The following is a 17,619-nucleotide window of genomic DNA, read 5'->3' as shown; positions in this document are numbered from 1 at the left end:
GCCGTTCTCAGGGCTGAGGCCCCACCTCCGGCCTCCACGTCCTCAGCAGAAGGGTCGTGTGGGCTGGGATGAGCCTGGGGGATGAGCCCCGAGACACTCCCCCGAGGCCGGCTGGAGGCCCCTGAGCAGTGTCCTGCGGCTTTGTCTAGCGGCTTCTTTAGTGGTTTTCCTGAAGACCCCTGGTTCTGTCCCGCAGGACAGCTGTGAAGGCCAGGTCTGCACAGTGGGCCTTGAACAAGGGGCACCCTCACGTGAGGATGAGCATCACCACGTGAGGTGGCTCATGCACCTCCCGGCCATGGGAGCCCCTGGCCTCTTTCCACCTTGGTGAGGGTGCGCTCCCCACTCGCCTGCTGCCCCCACGGATGGGCCACTTTGTCCTAGATGACGCTCACCCACCCTCGCCTTGCGGAACTTACCATGAAGACGATGGAGACCAGGTTGGTGAAGTAGGCCGGGAACCGGTCTCTCCAGGTGAGCTTCACCTTGTCTGTCTGCAACAGGAAATGACCTGGTCATCCGCTGGGGACCACAGAGCTGGACAGACATGTGCACATGGACGACTGGAGGACAGGGACACTCAGCAGAACCTCAGTAGCGGTGACCGGCGAGTGCCAGTCCAGGGTGCAGGGACGCCGTGGGGCCTGTGCCCACGAAGCTGTACACGTCCACCCACGGCTTCAAACGCTCCCAAAAGACCCTGGGGACAGCCGCACTTGGGGACCCTCCTTCCCAGCGAGGCTCCCCTCAAGGGCTACAGGATCTGAGGAGCTCTGGGTCACAATGGTCAACTGTCCCCTGGGCAGCTAGTCAAGGTAGGCTGCTGGCAGCCCTGGTGGCAATGCCCAGCAGCACAGCCCAGGAGGCCACAGGGCCAGGTCAGCATGGACTGGATGGACCCCAGGGAGGAGCCGGTCACTGGCACAGACACACAGGCCACTGGACACTGGCATGGACACAGCGGCAGGGCCACTCCTTTCAGGAGCGGCCACATGCGAGTGAGGGAGAGGATCCCGGGCACTCGTCAGCCCTGGCCAGTGCACGCCCAAGTGACCGCACACGGAGACCCCCACAGCCATGCAGTGACGCAGCGGGGAGCGGGGGAGGCAGCAGACGTGGACACAGCCGTGGCAGGGGACAGAGACACGGAGGGTTGCTGGCAGACGCCAAGACTCGAGCGGCCCCAACAGGAAGGTACCAGTTTCACCCCGGCCAGGGCCGTCCTGACCCTCTGCTTCCATTTGTTTGTGGATTCCTCCGGAACATGCCGGCGCTTCTGAGGGCGGGTGGGGAAAAGAGAGGCTGTGCTGCAGGGCAGGACGCAGGCCGGCGGGGCGGGGACCCACGGCCCCGGGGAACAGCAGCTGGCCCTCCGAGAGGCCGCTGGGCTCTGGGAGTTTCAAGCAAGGACAGAAGGCACAGGCCGCTCGAGGGCAAGGCCGCCAGGAAGCCAGGGCGGAGCCAAGGCCTCGCGGGGACCCGGCAGCCCTCAGGCCCGGGCACTGCCATCCCCGGACCCCAGGGTGCGGCCAGGTGGTGCCCAGCGATCCTGTGGGGTCCAGGAGGAGGCCACGCCCGGAAGCCCAGGGCGACGTGCCAATGACATGGGCGATGTTCCCCAATCAGCTCATTTAGTGCCACTCGGCGGGGAGCCAGCACCACAGGGTGGCGTGGGGAGCCACGGAGCAGAGGGAGTAAGGGGACTCCGTGGACAGGTCTGGGGGCCTCAGAGCCTGGAGGGTGAGCCCTCACCTCTGTGGCGCCCCGAGATCTAGAGCCTGGGCCAGAACCATGCCCTGGGCCATGAGGCGCCTTCCGCACGGGCTGCCGGACCCATGGCTGAGGCTGGCTGGAGCCCTGGACCCCAGCGGCCAGGGACACAGCCTCTTCCCTTAGGAGGGAACCAAGTACCCATCTGCGCTCCCTCTACGGGGCGCCACCAGACAGCCGCGGGCGGTGCCCAGGCTCTGTGCCGACTCCCCAGGCTTGCAGCCAGGGTCCCCCTGAAGGCCCCACGGAGGCTTGCGGGGCCTGAGACCCCGGCGCCCGGGCTGCGCACCCAGGAACACGCAGTCCGACCGGCACACCTGGGGACCGACCTCACTTCAGGGGACGCTCTTGCCGTGTGCTCATCTGTGCCCTCGAGCCCTGCCCAGGCCCCAGGGCTGCTCGGGGCCTGGCTCCTTCCTGTCTGCACCCCCGTGCGCTGCGCCGAGTGCTCCCTGGAGTACCCACCTCGGTGCCCAGGGATGCCGGCAACAGTGAGCCCAGCCACTCTGTGCCAGAAAATTCTGTGCACATGAAGTGACAAGAACAGGGAAACGCAGCTATTTGTCCTGAGGGGACCCAGAGGCAGAAAAGCCGTGTGACAGGAATCTCTGGAGCTCGGAGAGCACCGCCGGCCTCTGGCCCTTCATAGCCGACGTGGACCTCTCCACCCGCGACAGGCGGGCGCGGCGGGGCACCCTGGGGCCCTGGCCCTGTGCGAACCCGTCATCGACTCAGCTGAGCCGCTGGACACTGGTGGGCCCTGGGCTGCCCCTCGGGGTGGCCGATGAGACGAGGTGCAGGGACCAAGAAAGGCACTTAAAAAGACAGTGGCCTCAGCACACGCAGAGCCACGCGTGCCCACGGCCTGTGGGAACGGAGACCGCCACGAGTGTGGAGCCCGGGCTGAAGTGCTTCCTCCTCCCTGGCCACATGGCAGGGGGCGGCGGGTTGGCGGCAGTGACTCAGGGTGGTAGCCTCGCAGCCACCTGCACCTCCTCCGGAGCTTCTGCTGACGTCGGGGTGACCCTCAGGACACATCAGGTCAGGCCCACAGCAGGGTAGGACAGGCTCCAGCCCGCGCCACGCCTGGCCCCGACTGTTCTGAGTCACGTTTTACTGGAGCACGGCCAGCCTGGGTGTCACCTCATCGGTGGCTGCTGCACCCGGTGGCAAGCGCAGGAGCACCACACAGGCTCAGAGCCTGAAACGTTCAGCCCCTGGGCCAACCCTGGTCTACTGTTGATGTCACTGGGCACCTGCTGACCCAGGTCTCCACTAGGTGACGTGCGGGGTCTGCTGACCCAGGTCTACACTAGGTGACGCATAGCGTCTGCTGACCCAGGTCTACACTAGGTGATATGTGGCATCTGCTGACAAAGGTCTAAACTAGGTGATATGCAGTGTTTGCTGACCCAGGTCTCCACTAGGTGACGCGCAGTGTCTGCTCACCCAGGTCTCCACTAGGTGACGCGCGGGGTCTGCTGACCCAGGTCTACACTAGGTGACACGTGGTGTCTGCTGGCCCAGGTCTACACTAGGTGGGCACGCGGTGTCTGCTGGCCCAGGTCTACACTAGGTGACATGTGGCGTCTGCAGGCCCAGGTCTACAGTAGGTGGGCACGCGGTGTCTGCTGGCCCAGGTCTCCACTAGGTGACACGCGGTATCTGCTGAACCAGGTCTCCACTAGGTGACACGCGGTGTCTGCAGGCCCAGGTCTATCTACATTAGGTGACATGCGGTGTCTGCAGGCCCAGGTCTCCACTAGGTGACACGCGGTGTCTGCTGGCCCAGGTCTACACTAGGTGGGCACGCGGTGTCTGCTGGCCCAGGTCTACACTAGGTGACATGTGGCGTCTGCAGGCCCAGGTCTACAGTAGGTGGGCACGCGGTGTCTGCTGGCCCAGGTCTCCACTAGGTGACACACGGTGTCTGCTGGCCCAGGTCTACACTAGGTGACACACGGTGTCTGCAGGCCCAGGTCTACACTAGGTGACACGCGGTATCTGCTGGCCCAGGTCTCCACTAGGTGACACGCGGTGTCTGCTGGCCCAGGTCTACACTAGGTGACACGCGGTGTCTGCAGGCCCAGGTCTACACTAGGTGGGCACGCGGTGTCTGCTGGCCCAGGTCTACAGTAGGTGACACGCGGTGTCTGCTGCCCAGGTCTCCGTAGGTGACGCGTGACGTACCTCCTTGTTCTTGGACTCTTTCCTCAGCGACTTCTCCAAGACCCTGGCCTCGTACTCCGCTCTGGGATGGTCCTGTGGAGGGAACGGCTGGAGCTGCAGTCCGCGCAGGCCCAATGCGGTGACTGGGGCGGCTGTGGGCAGTGTGCTCCGGCGCCCTGGGGCCAGTTCACAGTGGGCTGCGGGCAACATCTCCGATTTAGAAGCCCCCGTGTCTGGGCCTGGGTGCAGGCCCAGGCGGCTCCCCTGTGGGGACCCCGTCCTGCGGGGAGGCCACTGGACCTGGAGGGTGGTGGGCTGTGGGCAGGCTGCAGTGAGCACCCAGCCAGGAACTGGCCCCAGGACACTGTGCGGAGCAGCTGCGGGGCCAGAAGAGACCAGTAAGTACCAGCAAGCGCGGGCAGCAGGCCGGGCCCGGGGGCCCAGGCAGGTCAGCGAGGCACTGGAATGGAGAACAGGTGAGGCGAGGGGGGAAGCAGAGAGCCCGGCCCAGGTGCAAGAGTGAGAGCCGCACGGAAGACAGGCGGGCAGGTGTGCCGGAAGGTCCCTCTCCCGGGAGACAGGCTAGAGGGGGACAGAGGATGACAAGAAATTCCAAACCTTGACGGCCTCCTTCAGGGAACCAGAAAGTGGAGACAAAAACAGAAAGATTCATTACTCGGGCTGTTTCCAGAACAGGACGCTTCCTCTAGAGACAATGCTATATATATATATACATATACGGGTACCAGGGATTGAACCATGGACACTTGACCACTGACCACACCCCAGCCCTTTTTTACATTTTATTTGGAGACAGGGTCTCACTGAGCTGCTCAGGGCCTCACTAAGTTGCTGAGGCTGGCCTTGAACTCACGATCCTCCTGCCCCGGCCTCCTGAGCACTGGGGTCACAGGGGTGTGCCACCTTGCCCAGCTGAAGACAATTCTCTTCAGAATCACCGTGAAGGTGAACGGACACCTTGGACACAGAGTGTTGGGGACAGGGCTTGACAGGGACCTGGGATCTGTTAAGTCCTTGTGACTTCAGGATGACCTTGTGTGCTGTTTACTTTGTAGCTCTAAGTTTTTGCAGGTTCCCAAGTTAGTGCCAGACTCAGTCCTTCGGCACAGCTGGGAGGCACAGAGGCCATTCGCTGGACAGAGCCTGCTGCTTGGGTGTGCCGACACCTGGGCTTCGGACTTCAGGAGGCCCTCCACCTGAGGCTGCTGCCTCCCCCGAGGCCCAGGGCAGCTGTGACACGGGGTCGCTCACTTCAGGGAGCCCATTCGGGCCCCTTTAGGTGCCCCTAGGTGGGCACACGGTGCCTGCTGACCCAGGTCTACACTAGGTAGACCTCAAGGACTGCCTCGAGGACAGGCTCAGGTTCTGACCTGGCTCGGCCTGGACAGCTACTTGCTGCCGGCCAGGCAGCCGGGTGAGCACTTATGAGGCTCCTGCTGTGTGCTGGGCCCACTCTGAGCAGACCGGTCTATGGACCCTCTGAGCCCTCCCACGCCCTCTCAGGCGAGGGCCACTCCTCATGCCTGTTAGGCAAGGACACTGGGGCACAGAGATATACAGCAATGTCCCCAGGCCACACAGCGGGGTGTGCGTCAAATCGGGATGGAAGTCGAGCAGCCCTGACCCAGGGTGCATCTGTGGCCAGCCCACACACCTGGTCTGTTACCAACGGCCAGTGGAGCCCGCTGCTGGCTTCCCTAACCAAGGTCAGCCTATGAGGGACGGCCATGTGAGGAGAGGCCAGCTGCAGGAATGCCCCTTGCAGGGCACTCGGCCTTCCTGGCTGGGGCTTGCTGGGCACGCCACGGCCGCTGGCCACTGTACGTCCCCCTCCAGAGCAGGACGATGCTCGCCCTGCCTCCCCTCTGCGGTCTCAGGACGGGTCCCCTTGCTCAGCTGCGCCTGGCTGCGGGCAGGGAGCTGGCTCCGAGGGCCTGTGGTGTGCCCCCCCCACCCTGCAGCCCCCAGATGGGAAGAGGTCAGGGGGCGAGCCTGGGTGTGCGCCCTAGACCGCTGGTGGGTGGCGCGTCCGCGTGGTCAGACACCTGGGCACACGCAGAATGGTCACCCCGGCACTGAGGGTGTCTGGAGCCCCGTGGGGGGGCAGGGGTCGGGGCGTAGCCTCGCCGTGGCGGGGGCACCTGGGGGCAGGGGCTGCACAGCGCCCAGCCACTGACCTCCTCCTCCTCGAAGCCCGTGAGGTCCCAGCGGTAATTGAGCCGCATCTGCTTCCGCTTCCAGTGCTCCATGAAGGTGGCGGCTGCGGAGGGAGGGAAGTGGAGTCAGGGCCACCTGTCCCCGGGACGGGCAGTCTTCAGCAGCCCTGGGAGTGCCAGGCCAACGTCACGCGCTCAGCCTACTCCGACCCTGTGCGTCAGGCCACTGGTCACCCCCACAGACGAGGACACCGCGGCGCAGTCAAGCCCCGCCCACCCAGCAAGGCTGCGGCTGGCCCCAGAGCCCTGCCCTCACCTCCCGCTCCCCTGCTCCCCAGGACCCCGCTCACGGTGGGGCCTCCAGCTGGGGGTCGGGCCAGGGCAGGGAGTCTTGTGGCCACCGCGCCCTGCTGCGCACTCTTAATAGGCCAAACAGTGCCCATGCCACCACCTCCAGGGAGTCACCAAACACCCGCCTCGGGGTCAGGAAGAAAAAGACAGAAACCGCTGCTCCCGAGACCTGCTAGGTGGGGACATGGCTGTGCGTCCCTGGGCTCCAGTGGTTGAATTTCATCCCCACCGTGAAGTCTCAAGAGGGCAGGAGCTTAATCCACAGGCGTCTGGAGGTGAGGCCTCTGGGAGGTGGTTAGGGTCAGACAGGTCATCTTGGAGCCCCGGGAGAGCCCTCTGAGAGGGAGGGGCCAGCCAGACAGACAGACGCAGAGTGCCCCCTGCCTCTCACAGGAGGCCCAGCATCACCTTGGGGCTGCCAGCAACAGGACAGTGCCAGGCACAGCCCTTGACCTCGGGCCTCCAGAATCTCAGCCAGAACAAACCTCTGCTTTCTAAAGTCACCGGCCTCAAGCATTTCACTGTAGTGTGAAAAACAGACTAATGTGGAGCCCTCCCCACACTGCACCTGTCCTGCTCCTGTGTTGCCACTTTCTGTTCCAATCCCTGTCTCACGTTCTGCAGAGCTTCCGGCATGTGCGTCCTGAGCACCTACCCGTGCCTGGCACACACAGACGGTCAGCAGTGCTCACTGATGAATGGGTGACTTTCCTGAGCTCACAGCTTGCAAATGGAGACCCAAGAGCCTGAATCATTTGGCAGGAGTGCTCCCCACGAAGGAAGACCAGCAGAGGCCCAGGGACGAGCGAGCACAGGGCTGGACACAGAGTAGTGCTCAGGATCCTCCCGCCGCTGCGAGCCAGGCACGGCTCCCCCCGAGAGCCTCGCCATCACAGCTGGTGGGCGCTACTTCCCCATTTGAAGGAGGCTCAGAGGGGTCGGACGGCTCATCTTGAGAAGTGGCGGGACCAGGACAGAGCTAACATGACACGTGGGACCCTGAGTCTCCAGTGCGAATTCACAGGCTCCCAGCAGGAGGCCACGTGCTCTGGAGATGGCATGGGTGGAGAGGTCAGTCTGCAGGGAGCCGTCCCTCTTCCAGGGACGGGAATGCACCCCGGGGTTTACAGTGGCTCCTCAGCCAGGCCCAGCCAGCAGCCAGCCTTGCAAATGGGCAGGACTTCATCCCGGGAGCTGGACACGGACGAGAAGCCAAGCTGGATATGGCAAGGCCACCGGGGGCCGTCAACGGTAGGCTGTGGGTGCCAGCGTAGGGGTGCCAGCTTGCGGTGCCAACGGCAGTGTTGGAGCCAGAGACAGGCTGCCCACAAGAACCTAGGATGATGGCGGGCGGGTTCCCGGGGGTTTGGAGCCAGGAGGACACAGCCACCCCAGGATGCCCAGGAAGCAGAGTGGAAGGAAGGGCACCTGGCCCGCCTGCTCTGGTCCCCAGCAGGGTCCCCGGGGCAAAGCCTCCAGGAAGTGGAGGTCAGGGAGCGCGGGGAACATGCAGGTGCAGAGCAGGGCGGTGGGGGGGGGGGGACGGCCGGTGTGGGGAGGGGCTTTGGACAAGAACGTAAAGGCACAGGTGACAAGAGAAACGGAAAAATGGGACCTCATCCAAGTACAAGCTTCTGCACAGCGCAGGGGGGAGCCAACCCAGGGGAGGGACAAGCGGCAGGAGACCAGTGCTTGCCTAAGGCAGCACGGTCCAGGGCGGCAAGTGACACACCGGGACGAGGCGGAGCACGGGCAAGTGACCCGAGAGCCGTTTCCAGGGACGTGAGCGGGTCAAGAGGTGTATGAAGAGAACACTCGGCGCCACTGACATGGGAAATGTGACCACACCACGGGGACACACCACTGGCCCCAGAAGGGACGATGCCCCAAGGGGAGAATGTGGGGAACAGGTGGGAACCTGAGTGGGACGGTCCCCACGCAGGACGGCACCGAGGTCCCCAGGCCAAAGCTGGCCGACCTGGTGCTGAAGCCGACCCCCAGGCACACAGCGAGGGCACGGAAGCCGGGGTCGGCGGCTCCTGCTGGCCCTGCAGCCCAGCACCGTCCAGGCAGCAGGGGGTCCGCGGACCTTCAGCAGGTGATGAAGACGTGGCACACACACATTCTTCAGCCGTGGGGGAATGGATCCTGCCGTCTCCAGCAACAGGGTTGGGCTGGAGAGGGACGTAGCGGGGGCGGCCGGGCACCAAAGCGCCAGGTCTCTCACGGTCTCTCCGCGGGAGCTAGAGGGGCGGAGCTGGGGGAGGCAGCGGCCATGGGGCAGAGGGCCCGGGAGGAGCGAGCTCTGGGTCCTGTGCCAGCTGGTGACGGCAGCGGCACCCTGGGTGTCAGTCCAAGAGCTGGAGAGGGGCTCTCAGTTCTCCCGCGGGAGGCGATCCTGCTGGGTGACAGCCACCTCCATGCCCAGGACGAGGACGGCAGAGTGCCCAGAGCCCTGCACCGGGAAGAGGCAGGGCAAGACCTGCCAGCCCCAGGGCCACGCGTGCCCAAGAAGGAGACCCCAGCTGTCTGTCCCCACGCCAGAGGCCCTGCTCCTATGTCCCCTCTGGCCACGTGCCCGGCCAGGCCTCGGCCGTCTCAGGACAGAGGCGACTGTTGGACTGAGCTGGCCCAGGAGGGCTGATGCGGGGAGCTGGCTGTCCCCGTCCTGGTCTCCTCCTGAGTGCAGCCTCCGCATTTCCGTGCCCGCCTGCGGCCTCAGCACTGGTGTCTGATGTGGCCTGGTCACGTGTCAGGCTTCAGGCCAGCACGTGGGGGACACTGGCTACCCTCATGCCCAGGCTCTGTGTGCAGGCCCCACTCCCGGGCAAATCAGCGCTGAGTCCAGAGGGCACAGGCTACGCCCAAGGCCAGGCAGAGTGGGATCTGTCACCTCATTCTGTGACACTCCAGGGTCAGCCCGTGAGCACCGTGCTGGATGGGCAGGGAGTAGTGACCACAAGCCCGACTGTAAGTCCAGGTATTATGGGTATGCCTGGCAGGGACACTCCTGCCACCGGCCCTCCTGGCGCCAAGCGTGGGCAGCAGTGGGTCCGTGGGTCCTGGTCCTGGGGGTGCCAGTTACACCACGTGGGACACAGCACCCACCTGGCAGCAGCACTGGGTGTGGTGCCCTCCCACCCGGTCCCCCACTGCGGCCCCTCAAGGCCGGATAACGTGCTGTGTTTCAGAGACCCACACACTGAGGTCCTGAGGCTGTGGGCCGTTCCCAAAGGGAGGACATTCAACTTTGAACGTCAAGACCAGCCTGGGCCAGGGGGCCGCTTCCCACCACTGGGCCACGCTACAAGGTGACCAGAGACCAGACTCCCCCTGAAACGGGCCCGGAGGCCAGCACAGCATGGAAGAGGTGGCCAGAGGGAATCCAGGCCAGGGCAGGAGCCGCTGGGCAGGAGCCACGTCCCTCTTTCCTTCAATGTTTGTCTGAACTACACAACGTCAGCAGCACTCAGGGGCCGCGGGCAGCAGGCAGGCTGGCCCTGGGTCTGCACTGGACCCAAGCCGGGCGCGGGGCAGGACTTGCCTGCTGCCTTGTCTCTCAGGAGCGTCTCTGAGCAGTCCCTAGGGTGGGCCTCCGAGTCGCCCTGACGGCTCTCACGACCCGGCCCCCTGGCAGGGACCCCACCGTGTCCCCAGGAGGCTGCTCGGGAGCAAGGCTGCGGTGTCCGCATGGTTACATGAGGCTCCACAGCGGTCCCCAAGGCAGGGTGGGGGCTGGGCTGGGGTGGGAGTGACCGTTCCTGGGGCCAAGGGGATGGCATCTGGAGGGGGCCTGTGGCAGGGCAGGCTGGACAAGAAGAGACACCAGGGAGCGGGCGCTGTCTCTGTCCAGCCACCCTGTGAGGGCCCCGAGGGCGGGCGGCAGTTGGAAAGCCAGGACGTGGCCTTACCAGAGCCAGACCCCTGCACCTCGCTCCTGCGCCCTCGCCCCCAGGCCCGTGAGCCACCAATGTCTGCCTGGAAGCCGCCAGGTCTGGCTGCACGGACGCTGGGCACTGCACCCCTCTCCTCACAGTGTCCCCTGAGTCCCCACCTCGAGTCCTCGGCCCCCTGTGGTGCTGCTGGAGGCAGGGCTCATACTCTGGTGAGCACCCTGAGAGCCGCCTGTCCCCTCGCCCGTGAGGACATCTCTGCACCAGGAGACGGGCCTCACCGGCACTGCTGGGCCTGCGTGATCTCGGACTTCCGGGCTCAGACTGCAGGGCCGAGGTGGCGCCTGTGCATCTGTGTCCCAGCCAGGGACTTGTGCTCAGTGCAGACTCCGCCTTCAGGAGCTGGCGAGCAGAGCCGGGTGGCCCCAGGAACGGCAGGGCAGAGCCCCCGTCCGGCACCAGCAGTGGACACGGGTGTGGCCTCTGGCCTTGGCTTTGCATGGGGTCCCTGCACCCACCTCTTCATCCCCAGAGCCCCATCTGCTGGCCTTTAAATCCCAGCAGATGACCACCCCCCCCCCCAGCTCCAGGGAACAGCCCCCTCCCCCAACCGTCAAAGCCACCAGGACCTCAGGCGCACCCGGAGGCTCCGGCCCCTCTGTCACCTCGCTCACTCTGTCACACATCAAGCTCGGTTCCAGCAGCTGGGCTGGGAGCAAATAACCCCCTTTGTTCTGCACGAAATGGACACGCGGCTGAAACCCACCATTACGCTATGATTTCAGAAAATTGATCCAAGCAGAGAGCTCAATGGGGCTCGGAGCTGCTTAACGTGACAACCCACCAGAGGCTCTGAAATGTCACCCGCACCAGCAGGAGCCACCACGGAGCCTCCAGGACCAGAGGGCGGCTAGGAGAGCCCAGCTTCCCAGGAGCACAGGGCTGTTCTGGGGGGGCTGCTGCACAGGGAGCCCGCTCCCGGCCAGGGGCCCCGCATCCAGGCGGGACAGGTCTGGGGCTCTCCCGGTCTGTGCGTGCAGTAGTGAGGCCAGCCGGAGGGCACGAGGAGGGCACTGAGCCAGGAGAGGAAAACCGATCCGCCGAGGCCAGGAGTGGGTGGTTGAATGAGGGTCAACGCCCCCGCACCCTGCTAATTGCACTTGGCAGCTGGGCAGCGGGCCAGGGCCAGCTTTGTCTTCTCACCTGCAGGCGGGTGAGTGGGCAGGGCGCAGCTCCCCATCTCCCGGGCTCACCAAGCTCTGCTCTGCCCTGCGGCTTGCGTCCGGAAGGAGTGAGCTCCCCACTCCAGAGCGCTGGTGGCCTCTGCAGAGTGGGAGGTGCCCACTGAACTCGCACTGGACTCCCCACTCCAGACGGGCTCACCTGGTCTCCCCGCTGTGGGGGTGCAGCTGGGGAGGCCAGAGTCGGCCAGGCCCCCCTGACCACGTTAACCTCCCTGGAGCAGGGCTGGCCATTGTCTTTGAGGGAGAAAAGTAGTAGGTACCCAGCGCAGAGCAGCTGGGTGGACAGGGCAGCCCTGTCCATGGCGTTGCGGGTTTAACGAACGCCATCTCATCCCTGTGGGTCCCGGCTGACCAGGCAGCCTTACTGCCTGGACCACCCAGGCCAAGATCCGACATCTGCTCCCCCAAGAGGACACCTACTGGGGGCTTGGAGGACATCTGGATGGAGAGGTGTGACCAGGGCACTCACTTGGACCTTGGGTATTAATGGGCCAGGCTGTGGATCTGTGATTAATCGGTTAGCTGTGTGACCTTGGGCAAGTCACTTGACCTTTCTGTGCCTCAGCGTCCTCATCAGAGATAACAGACCTCCCTACGGCTGCTGCGGAGTCTCTGAGACAGCCCTGGCAGACAGCACCGACAGGACCTGGTGTGGCCAGTCCCCACCGCAGGCTCCATCGGGGAGAAGCGGCAGTTTTGGGAGGTGGACGGAGAAGCTATTTCAGACAAAACTCTGAGGTCGGTCAGGAGGAAGGGAGAGTCGTGTGACACACCCTGTTGGCCAAGTTGGCTGGTGACGTGGGAGGAGCAAAGGCTAGAGGTCAGGCCCCGGGGCTCAGGAGCCGGGAGGCTGGGCTTCGGGTCTTCCTCTGCTGCTCGGGCTGCTGCAGGCTACGGAGGCTCAAGGGCTAAGAGGGGCCACGGAGGCGTCTGCCTGGCGGGTCACCAGGGAGGGGTCTCCGCACACCACAGGCTCGGTGGGCACCTGCCATGGGAGGGCTCGGCCCCCACAGAGCTCTTCTCTGAGGAGATGAAGACAAGGAGAGGGTAGAGCGGAGCGCGTCTCGGGGCCAGGGCAGTGGCCAGGTTCTCAAAGCCCGATCTTCTCTGACAGCGGGCACCCTACAGGGCTGCTCAGAGGCAGGTTCCGGGGCCCCCGGGTGCAGACCGGGCACAGCAGGACGGTGCCTGGGATCTGCATCCTGTTGTCGGGTTGAACTCGGGGCCTCAGGAATGCTCTGCCTGAGCCGCAGCCCAGCCCCGGATCTGCACTTTAACAGGCTCCTGGGGATCCTGGCACACCCTGCAGAGCCCCGGAGGGAAACGGACAGACTGCCCGCGGTGCGGGGAGCCCGGCACGCAGTCCTGCTGGCCGGCTTCTCTGGGGTTCCTCCAAGGTGCAGCAGACAGACACAGCACACAGGGGAGTCCCACTGCCACAAGGCTGCAGGGGACAGAGCCAGTCTCAGGCCCCCTGCCTGCCTGACCCTACCAGCCACGCTCCAGTCACGCGGGTGAGTCAGAGATCGAGGCTGCCCAAAGCACTGGGCGGTGGCCACACAGGCCGAGCCCACCGTGGCCAACTTCCAGCTTGGGCAGGGGAATCGGGAGGCTGGTGTCCAGCCAGGAGGTGTCCTGGCCTGGGTGGGGCCTGGAGGAGGGAGGAAAGGCAGGGCTGACCACTGCTGAGGTCCCCAGGAGGGGCAGGGGTCTGCGGTGAGGAGCAGCGGGTGAGGGGACGTCAGAGATGACTCCCCAGGGCCCAGGAGGCAGGAAGCGGGGGCAGGGGGTGGGCTCCTGTCCCTGCCCGCAGCCTCACTGGCCTCATTTGCGAGAAGAGGTGAGGTGTCACCTGGGGGATGTGGAGGATGGGGTGCTGTGGCCCACACACCTCGGCTCAGTGGCCGAGGGCCACCGAGACGCCCACCTCGGCTGGAACGCTTCCCGGCAGCTCAGCACCCGGGCCAGCCCGCCCGGCCGCCCGCACGAGGCCCCGTGAGGTGGCCTCTCAGGCTGAGCTTACTCTGAGTCCTGTTGAAAACAGAGGGCTTTTGCCCACTGAGGGGGTGAGAGCTGACCCCAAGGCTGGGCTCACCCCTGCAGCCGTCTGTCTCCTGCTTGTAACCCGGGACCCCGTGTGGCGGGCCGCAGCCCAGGGCTGACGTCGCCTGGTCTGAAGGCCTCAGGACCCGCGAGGCCCCCTGGAACCTCCTCCCGTCCCCGGGGCCTTGCCCACCAAGAGGGCTGCCAGCTGCAGCTGAAGGTTCAACCCTCAGAGGAGGGTCCCCATCGTCCCCAACAGAAAGCCAAGGGGATCAAGGGACTGGTGTCAGTCTAGATCGGGGCTGGACGGGGGGGTCAAGGGCCCACACAGGAGAGGCATGGCCCTGGTTCCCAGGGTTGGCAGGTGGCACTTGCCCCCTGGCCCTCTTCTGGCCTAAGGCTCTTGTCTAGTTGGGAACCCAGCAGAGGCCTGTAGGACCCAGTTTGAGAACCAAGGGGTGACGATTGGTTTTCGAACACTTAGGCCAGACTCTCCTCCTCTCAAGGGCTGGTCCTGGTCCTCTGTCACCTGGGGACACCCAGGCCGGGGGCTCAGGGTGCTGCTGAGCCCGGCATAGGGGGACCTCACTCTCCCAGGTCCCTCTCCAAACACAGCTTAACCCATCTGCCCTCTTCAGGGGCAGGCGCTGCCTGCGTCCACTCGGGGGCTGACCAGGCAGGAAGGGACCCTGAGGAGAAGGCCTGGTCAGCGCACACACAGGGGTGTGGCAGCCCCTGTGCGGCCTGCAGTTCTTCCTGCGGTTGGCGGGGAAGGTGCAGGGGTGACATGCTAGGACTTAAAAGAGGTGACCTCTCGGTGACCAGGAAGCTACAGTGCTCTGGGCCCCTGGAGCCCGCCCCGCCCCCAGGCTGTCACAGTCCCTCTTCAGGCACAAGGAGCTGGGAACACAGAGCCCAAGGTTCCTCCTTCACCCTCGCTCCCTTCCTCCCCTGGCAGGTGGCCAGCGCTGGCCAGGAGAAGGAGAGGAACACCCGGGCACCTGGGGCTCTCTGCAGGCACGGGAGGCCCAGACCCACACGCCTGGCAGCCACCTGACAGTGACCGAAGAGTCCGTGAAAGTGGACGAGTCTGCAGGCTCACTGGCACAGGGCCGTCAACCAGGGGCCGCCGACAGCCACTTCTTCCCTAGTCCCAGGGCAGGGTCAGGGAGGGCACAGAGTCTGGCTTCTCCAGGGCCCTAAGCAGGATGCAGGCCTAGGGGGGCACAGTCGGGGCCTCTGGGGCCAGGGAGAGAGGGTGGACTGAGGGCGGCACCCGGCCACCTGGCTGACCAGGAAAGGAGGCCCTGAGTGACCTAGTGGCCTGGGCAGCCATCACCAGGAGGGTCACCCTGTGTGCCACTAGAGGGTGCTGGCCCAGCCGCCACACAGCCCCAGGGGCCCCAAGAGACAGCAGAGCTGGCTGGTGACGCAGCTGGAAGGGGCTCTGATGGGACTGGGGCCAGCAGAGCTGAGCCGCCGACATCGTAGCCCAGTTAGCTTCCCCTCTAATGGCTCATCGGTCTTTTGGTCACTGGGGAACGCACCTCTGTCCTCCACGTGGCCCCTCTGCCACAAACACTGCCCGGCCACATCCTCGGAACTCAGGTCCGTGGCCTCCAGCTCTCCTGGGACGTTCTCCTGAGTCCCCTCCCTGGGGGGACTGCCCTCTTCTCTGTGCCCGGCCCCAGCTCCTACTAGAGGTGAGCCCCTGGAGATGACGGCCCTGGTGTCCAGTGTGGGGGTCACAGCCTGCCACTGCACACGTCCCAGATACCCAGCTGGCAGAGAAGGGAACGGACGGCACCCCTGCTGACCAAGGACACGGGCAGAGCCAACCCCCTGCACCCAGGAAGCAGCTGGGCGGGGATTGGGACTCCTGGAGGAGGGACCCGCCTGGCTCTGGTGGCAGTGCAGGCCAGTGGGCAGGGCGCAGGCGCAGGATGGCTGCTCGGGAGCGGGGACCCCGGGCCTCTCCCGCCCTCTCTCGGGGCCTCAGCTTCCCTTCCTTAAAATGGGCACAGGACACCTGCAGGGAGGCCACGAGGCTCCAATGGGAGCCAACGCCCCGGCTGGCCCAGGTCCGCCTCCCCCACGAGGGGCAGCTGTGGTCCTCATCAGGGCCACTGCCAGCCTTGCCAGCCTGGTGCCCTCCTGGGCCTTCCAGGGCTCCAATGGGTCAGAACCGCCCCTCTGCACCCCGGCAGCGCCGACCTGGTGCCCTCCTGGCAAACCCCACCTGCCGAGGCTCCGAGACGGAGAACCCAGGAAGCACGGAACCCCGGGTGGCGTGGCGCGGCGCGGCCGCCCTGCAGGCTCCACTTACCCCAGAGGGCCATGAAGACGGAGAAGAAGACGGTGGCCGGGTTGTCAAAGAGGTGGCTGGCGCGGGCCGTGGCGCAGGCCGAGCTCATCTTCCAGTAGCTGCAGGTCTTGTCACAGAGGGGGCACATGGTGATGTTGTGTCTCTGGTCACACATCTCCATGCTGCAAGAGAGGGGCCGCTTTCAAGTCCCCGGGCCACGTGGACGAGACACCTCCTGGGGGCCAGGCGGAGTAGCAAAGGCCCTGCTCCTGCACCACAGGGGACACTGTGAGGAGCATCAGCTGGTGGCAGCCGTCCCCTGTCCCTCCCTGCCACCCAGGGCCAGCCTCACAGGTGTGGGACCCACGCCTCCAGCCCAACCCGGAGTCGGCAGGGCCCTGCCATTCCCCTCTTAGAATCCCTAGGAATTCTGAACAAGGGTGTCACATTTCATTTTGCAAGGGGTTCTGCAGCTCCAGCTGGCCCTGATGAGGTCCCACTCAGACTGGCTTGGGGCAGGATGTTCCCCTCGGCGACCCTCAGGCAGCAGCCTGCACGCCAGCCAGAAGTCTGGAGACTTGGGAGCCTCTCCCCTGTGGCCGGGCAGTGCCAGGGCAAGTCTGTTGGGAACGGAGCCCAGGCCAGGCCCCAGAACTGAAAGAGGACAAGGGTAGCAGGGCACAGTGGCCATCCCTGGAATTCAGCCACTCGGGAGGCTGAGGCGGGAGGATCCCACGTTCGAGGCCGGCCTGGGCAATTTAGCGAGACCCTGTCTCAAAAGCAAAAAAGGGCCGGGGAGTAGCTGGGGGGAGCACCCCACTCAGTCCCTGGAAAGCAGGCCGCCAAGTGCTTGTGGGGCCCCCTCCCCGACACCATGGAGGGTGGAGGAGGCACCCCGGAATGCTCTCCAGGAGGCTACATGTCCCCAAGCTACCTGGTAGCAAGGGGGTCCACCTGGGATGGTAGCCCTCTGATCCGCTGTGCAGCCAGGCTCTCCCCCTCCACTGACTCCGAGAGGCCACCAGCTGGTAGCAAGAGCCTCAGCACTGGGCTGCGTGGAGTGTCCACCTGGCTGGGATCGGCCCTGGGGATTACAGTACCAATCCCACCTTCACAGATGGGAAAGGAGCCCAGAGAAGGGAATAAGTTCCTCAGAGCCACACAGCACAGTGGACTTGGACCTTGGTCTTTGAGTCTTCAAAGTCTTCTCAGGGGCCATGGGGGTGAGGCTCCTGCCGAGGTCGGGCTCCTAGGCTGGGCCCTTGTTCTACCGTCCTGCATTCTGTGACCCTGGCCAAGCCTCTAGCTTCAGATCTGGTTTTCTTTCTGAACATTAGGAGGGGGCAAGAATAAGGCCCTTCCGGCTGTGGCCTCCCCGACCCCTCCTCCCCGTGAACCTGGCCCAGACCCTCATCTATAAACAGACCCCGGCTGGAGCCCTCGTCCTCAGAGGTTGGATGGAACCTGGGGCAGAGCTGGGGTCTTTGCTTGGTTTCCTTTTTGTTAGGTTCCTGGAGACACGTGAACCTGGGCACAGACGCACACCTGGCCCACCGCAGCCACCAGCTCTAGGAGACCTTCCCGTGCCAGTCAGGGGACACCTGGCTCACTTCCTTCAGCTACAGTCACTGGACCTCCTTCCCGTGCTGCAGGTCTGCGCCAGGCCC

At 65.0% G+C, this 17,619-nt stretch overlaps 1 protein-coding gene across 2 annotated transcripts in view; it reads right to left on the bottom strand.

The window, feature by feature from the left end:
- Ano1 (anoctamin 1) overlaps positions 1-17,619 on the bottom strand; it is an 80,085-nt gene that overhangs the window by 21,476 nt on the left and 40,990 nt on the right. Inside the window, exons 11-16 of one of the 2 annotated variants that reach the window (XM_077108948.1) lie at positions 15,974-16,134; positions 6,138-6,220; positions 4,558-4,569; positions 3,961-4,032; positions 1,199-1,276; positions 420-494 (exon numbers count right to left, since the gene is read on the bottom strand). In XM_077108948.1, the coding sequence (XP_076965063.1) occupies positions 420-494; positions 1,199-1,276; positions 3,961-4,032; positions 4,558-4,569; positions 6,138-6,220; positions 15,974-16,134 (481 nt within the window). The remainder of the gene's footprint in view (positions 1-419; positions 495-1,198; positions 1,277-3,960; positions 4,033-4,557; positions 4,570-6,137; positions 6,221-15,973; positions 16,135-17,619) is intronic. The other variant, XM_077108949.1, reaches the window with a different exon arrangement.

This window comes from Callospermophilus lateralis, chromosome 2 (assembly GCF_048772815.1).
Source record: "Callospermophilus lateralis isolate mCalLat2 chromosome 2, mCalLat2.hap1, whole genome shotgun sequence".
Taxonomy (NCBI): domain Eukaryota; kingdom Metazoa; phylum Chordata; class Mammalia; order Rodentia; family Sciuridae; genus Callospermophilus; species Callospermophilus lateralis.
The sequence above is the reverse complement of the archived record's forward strand: the minus strand, read 5'-3'. Positions and strand labels throughout refer to the sequence as shown.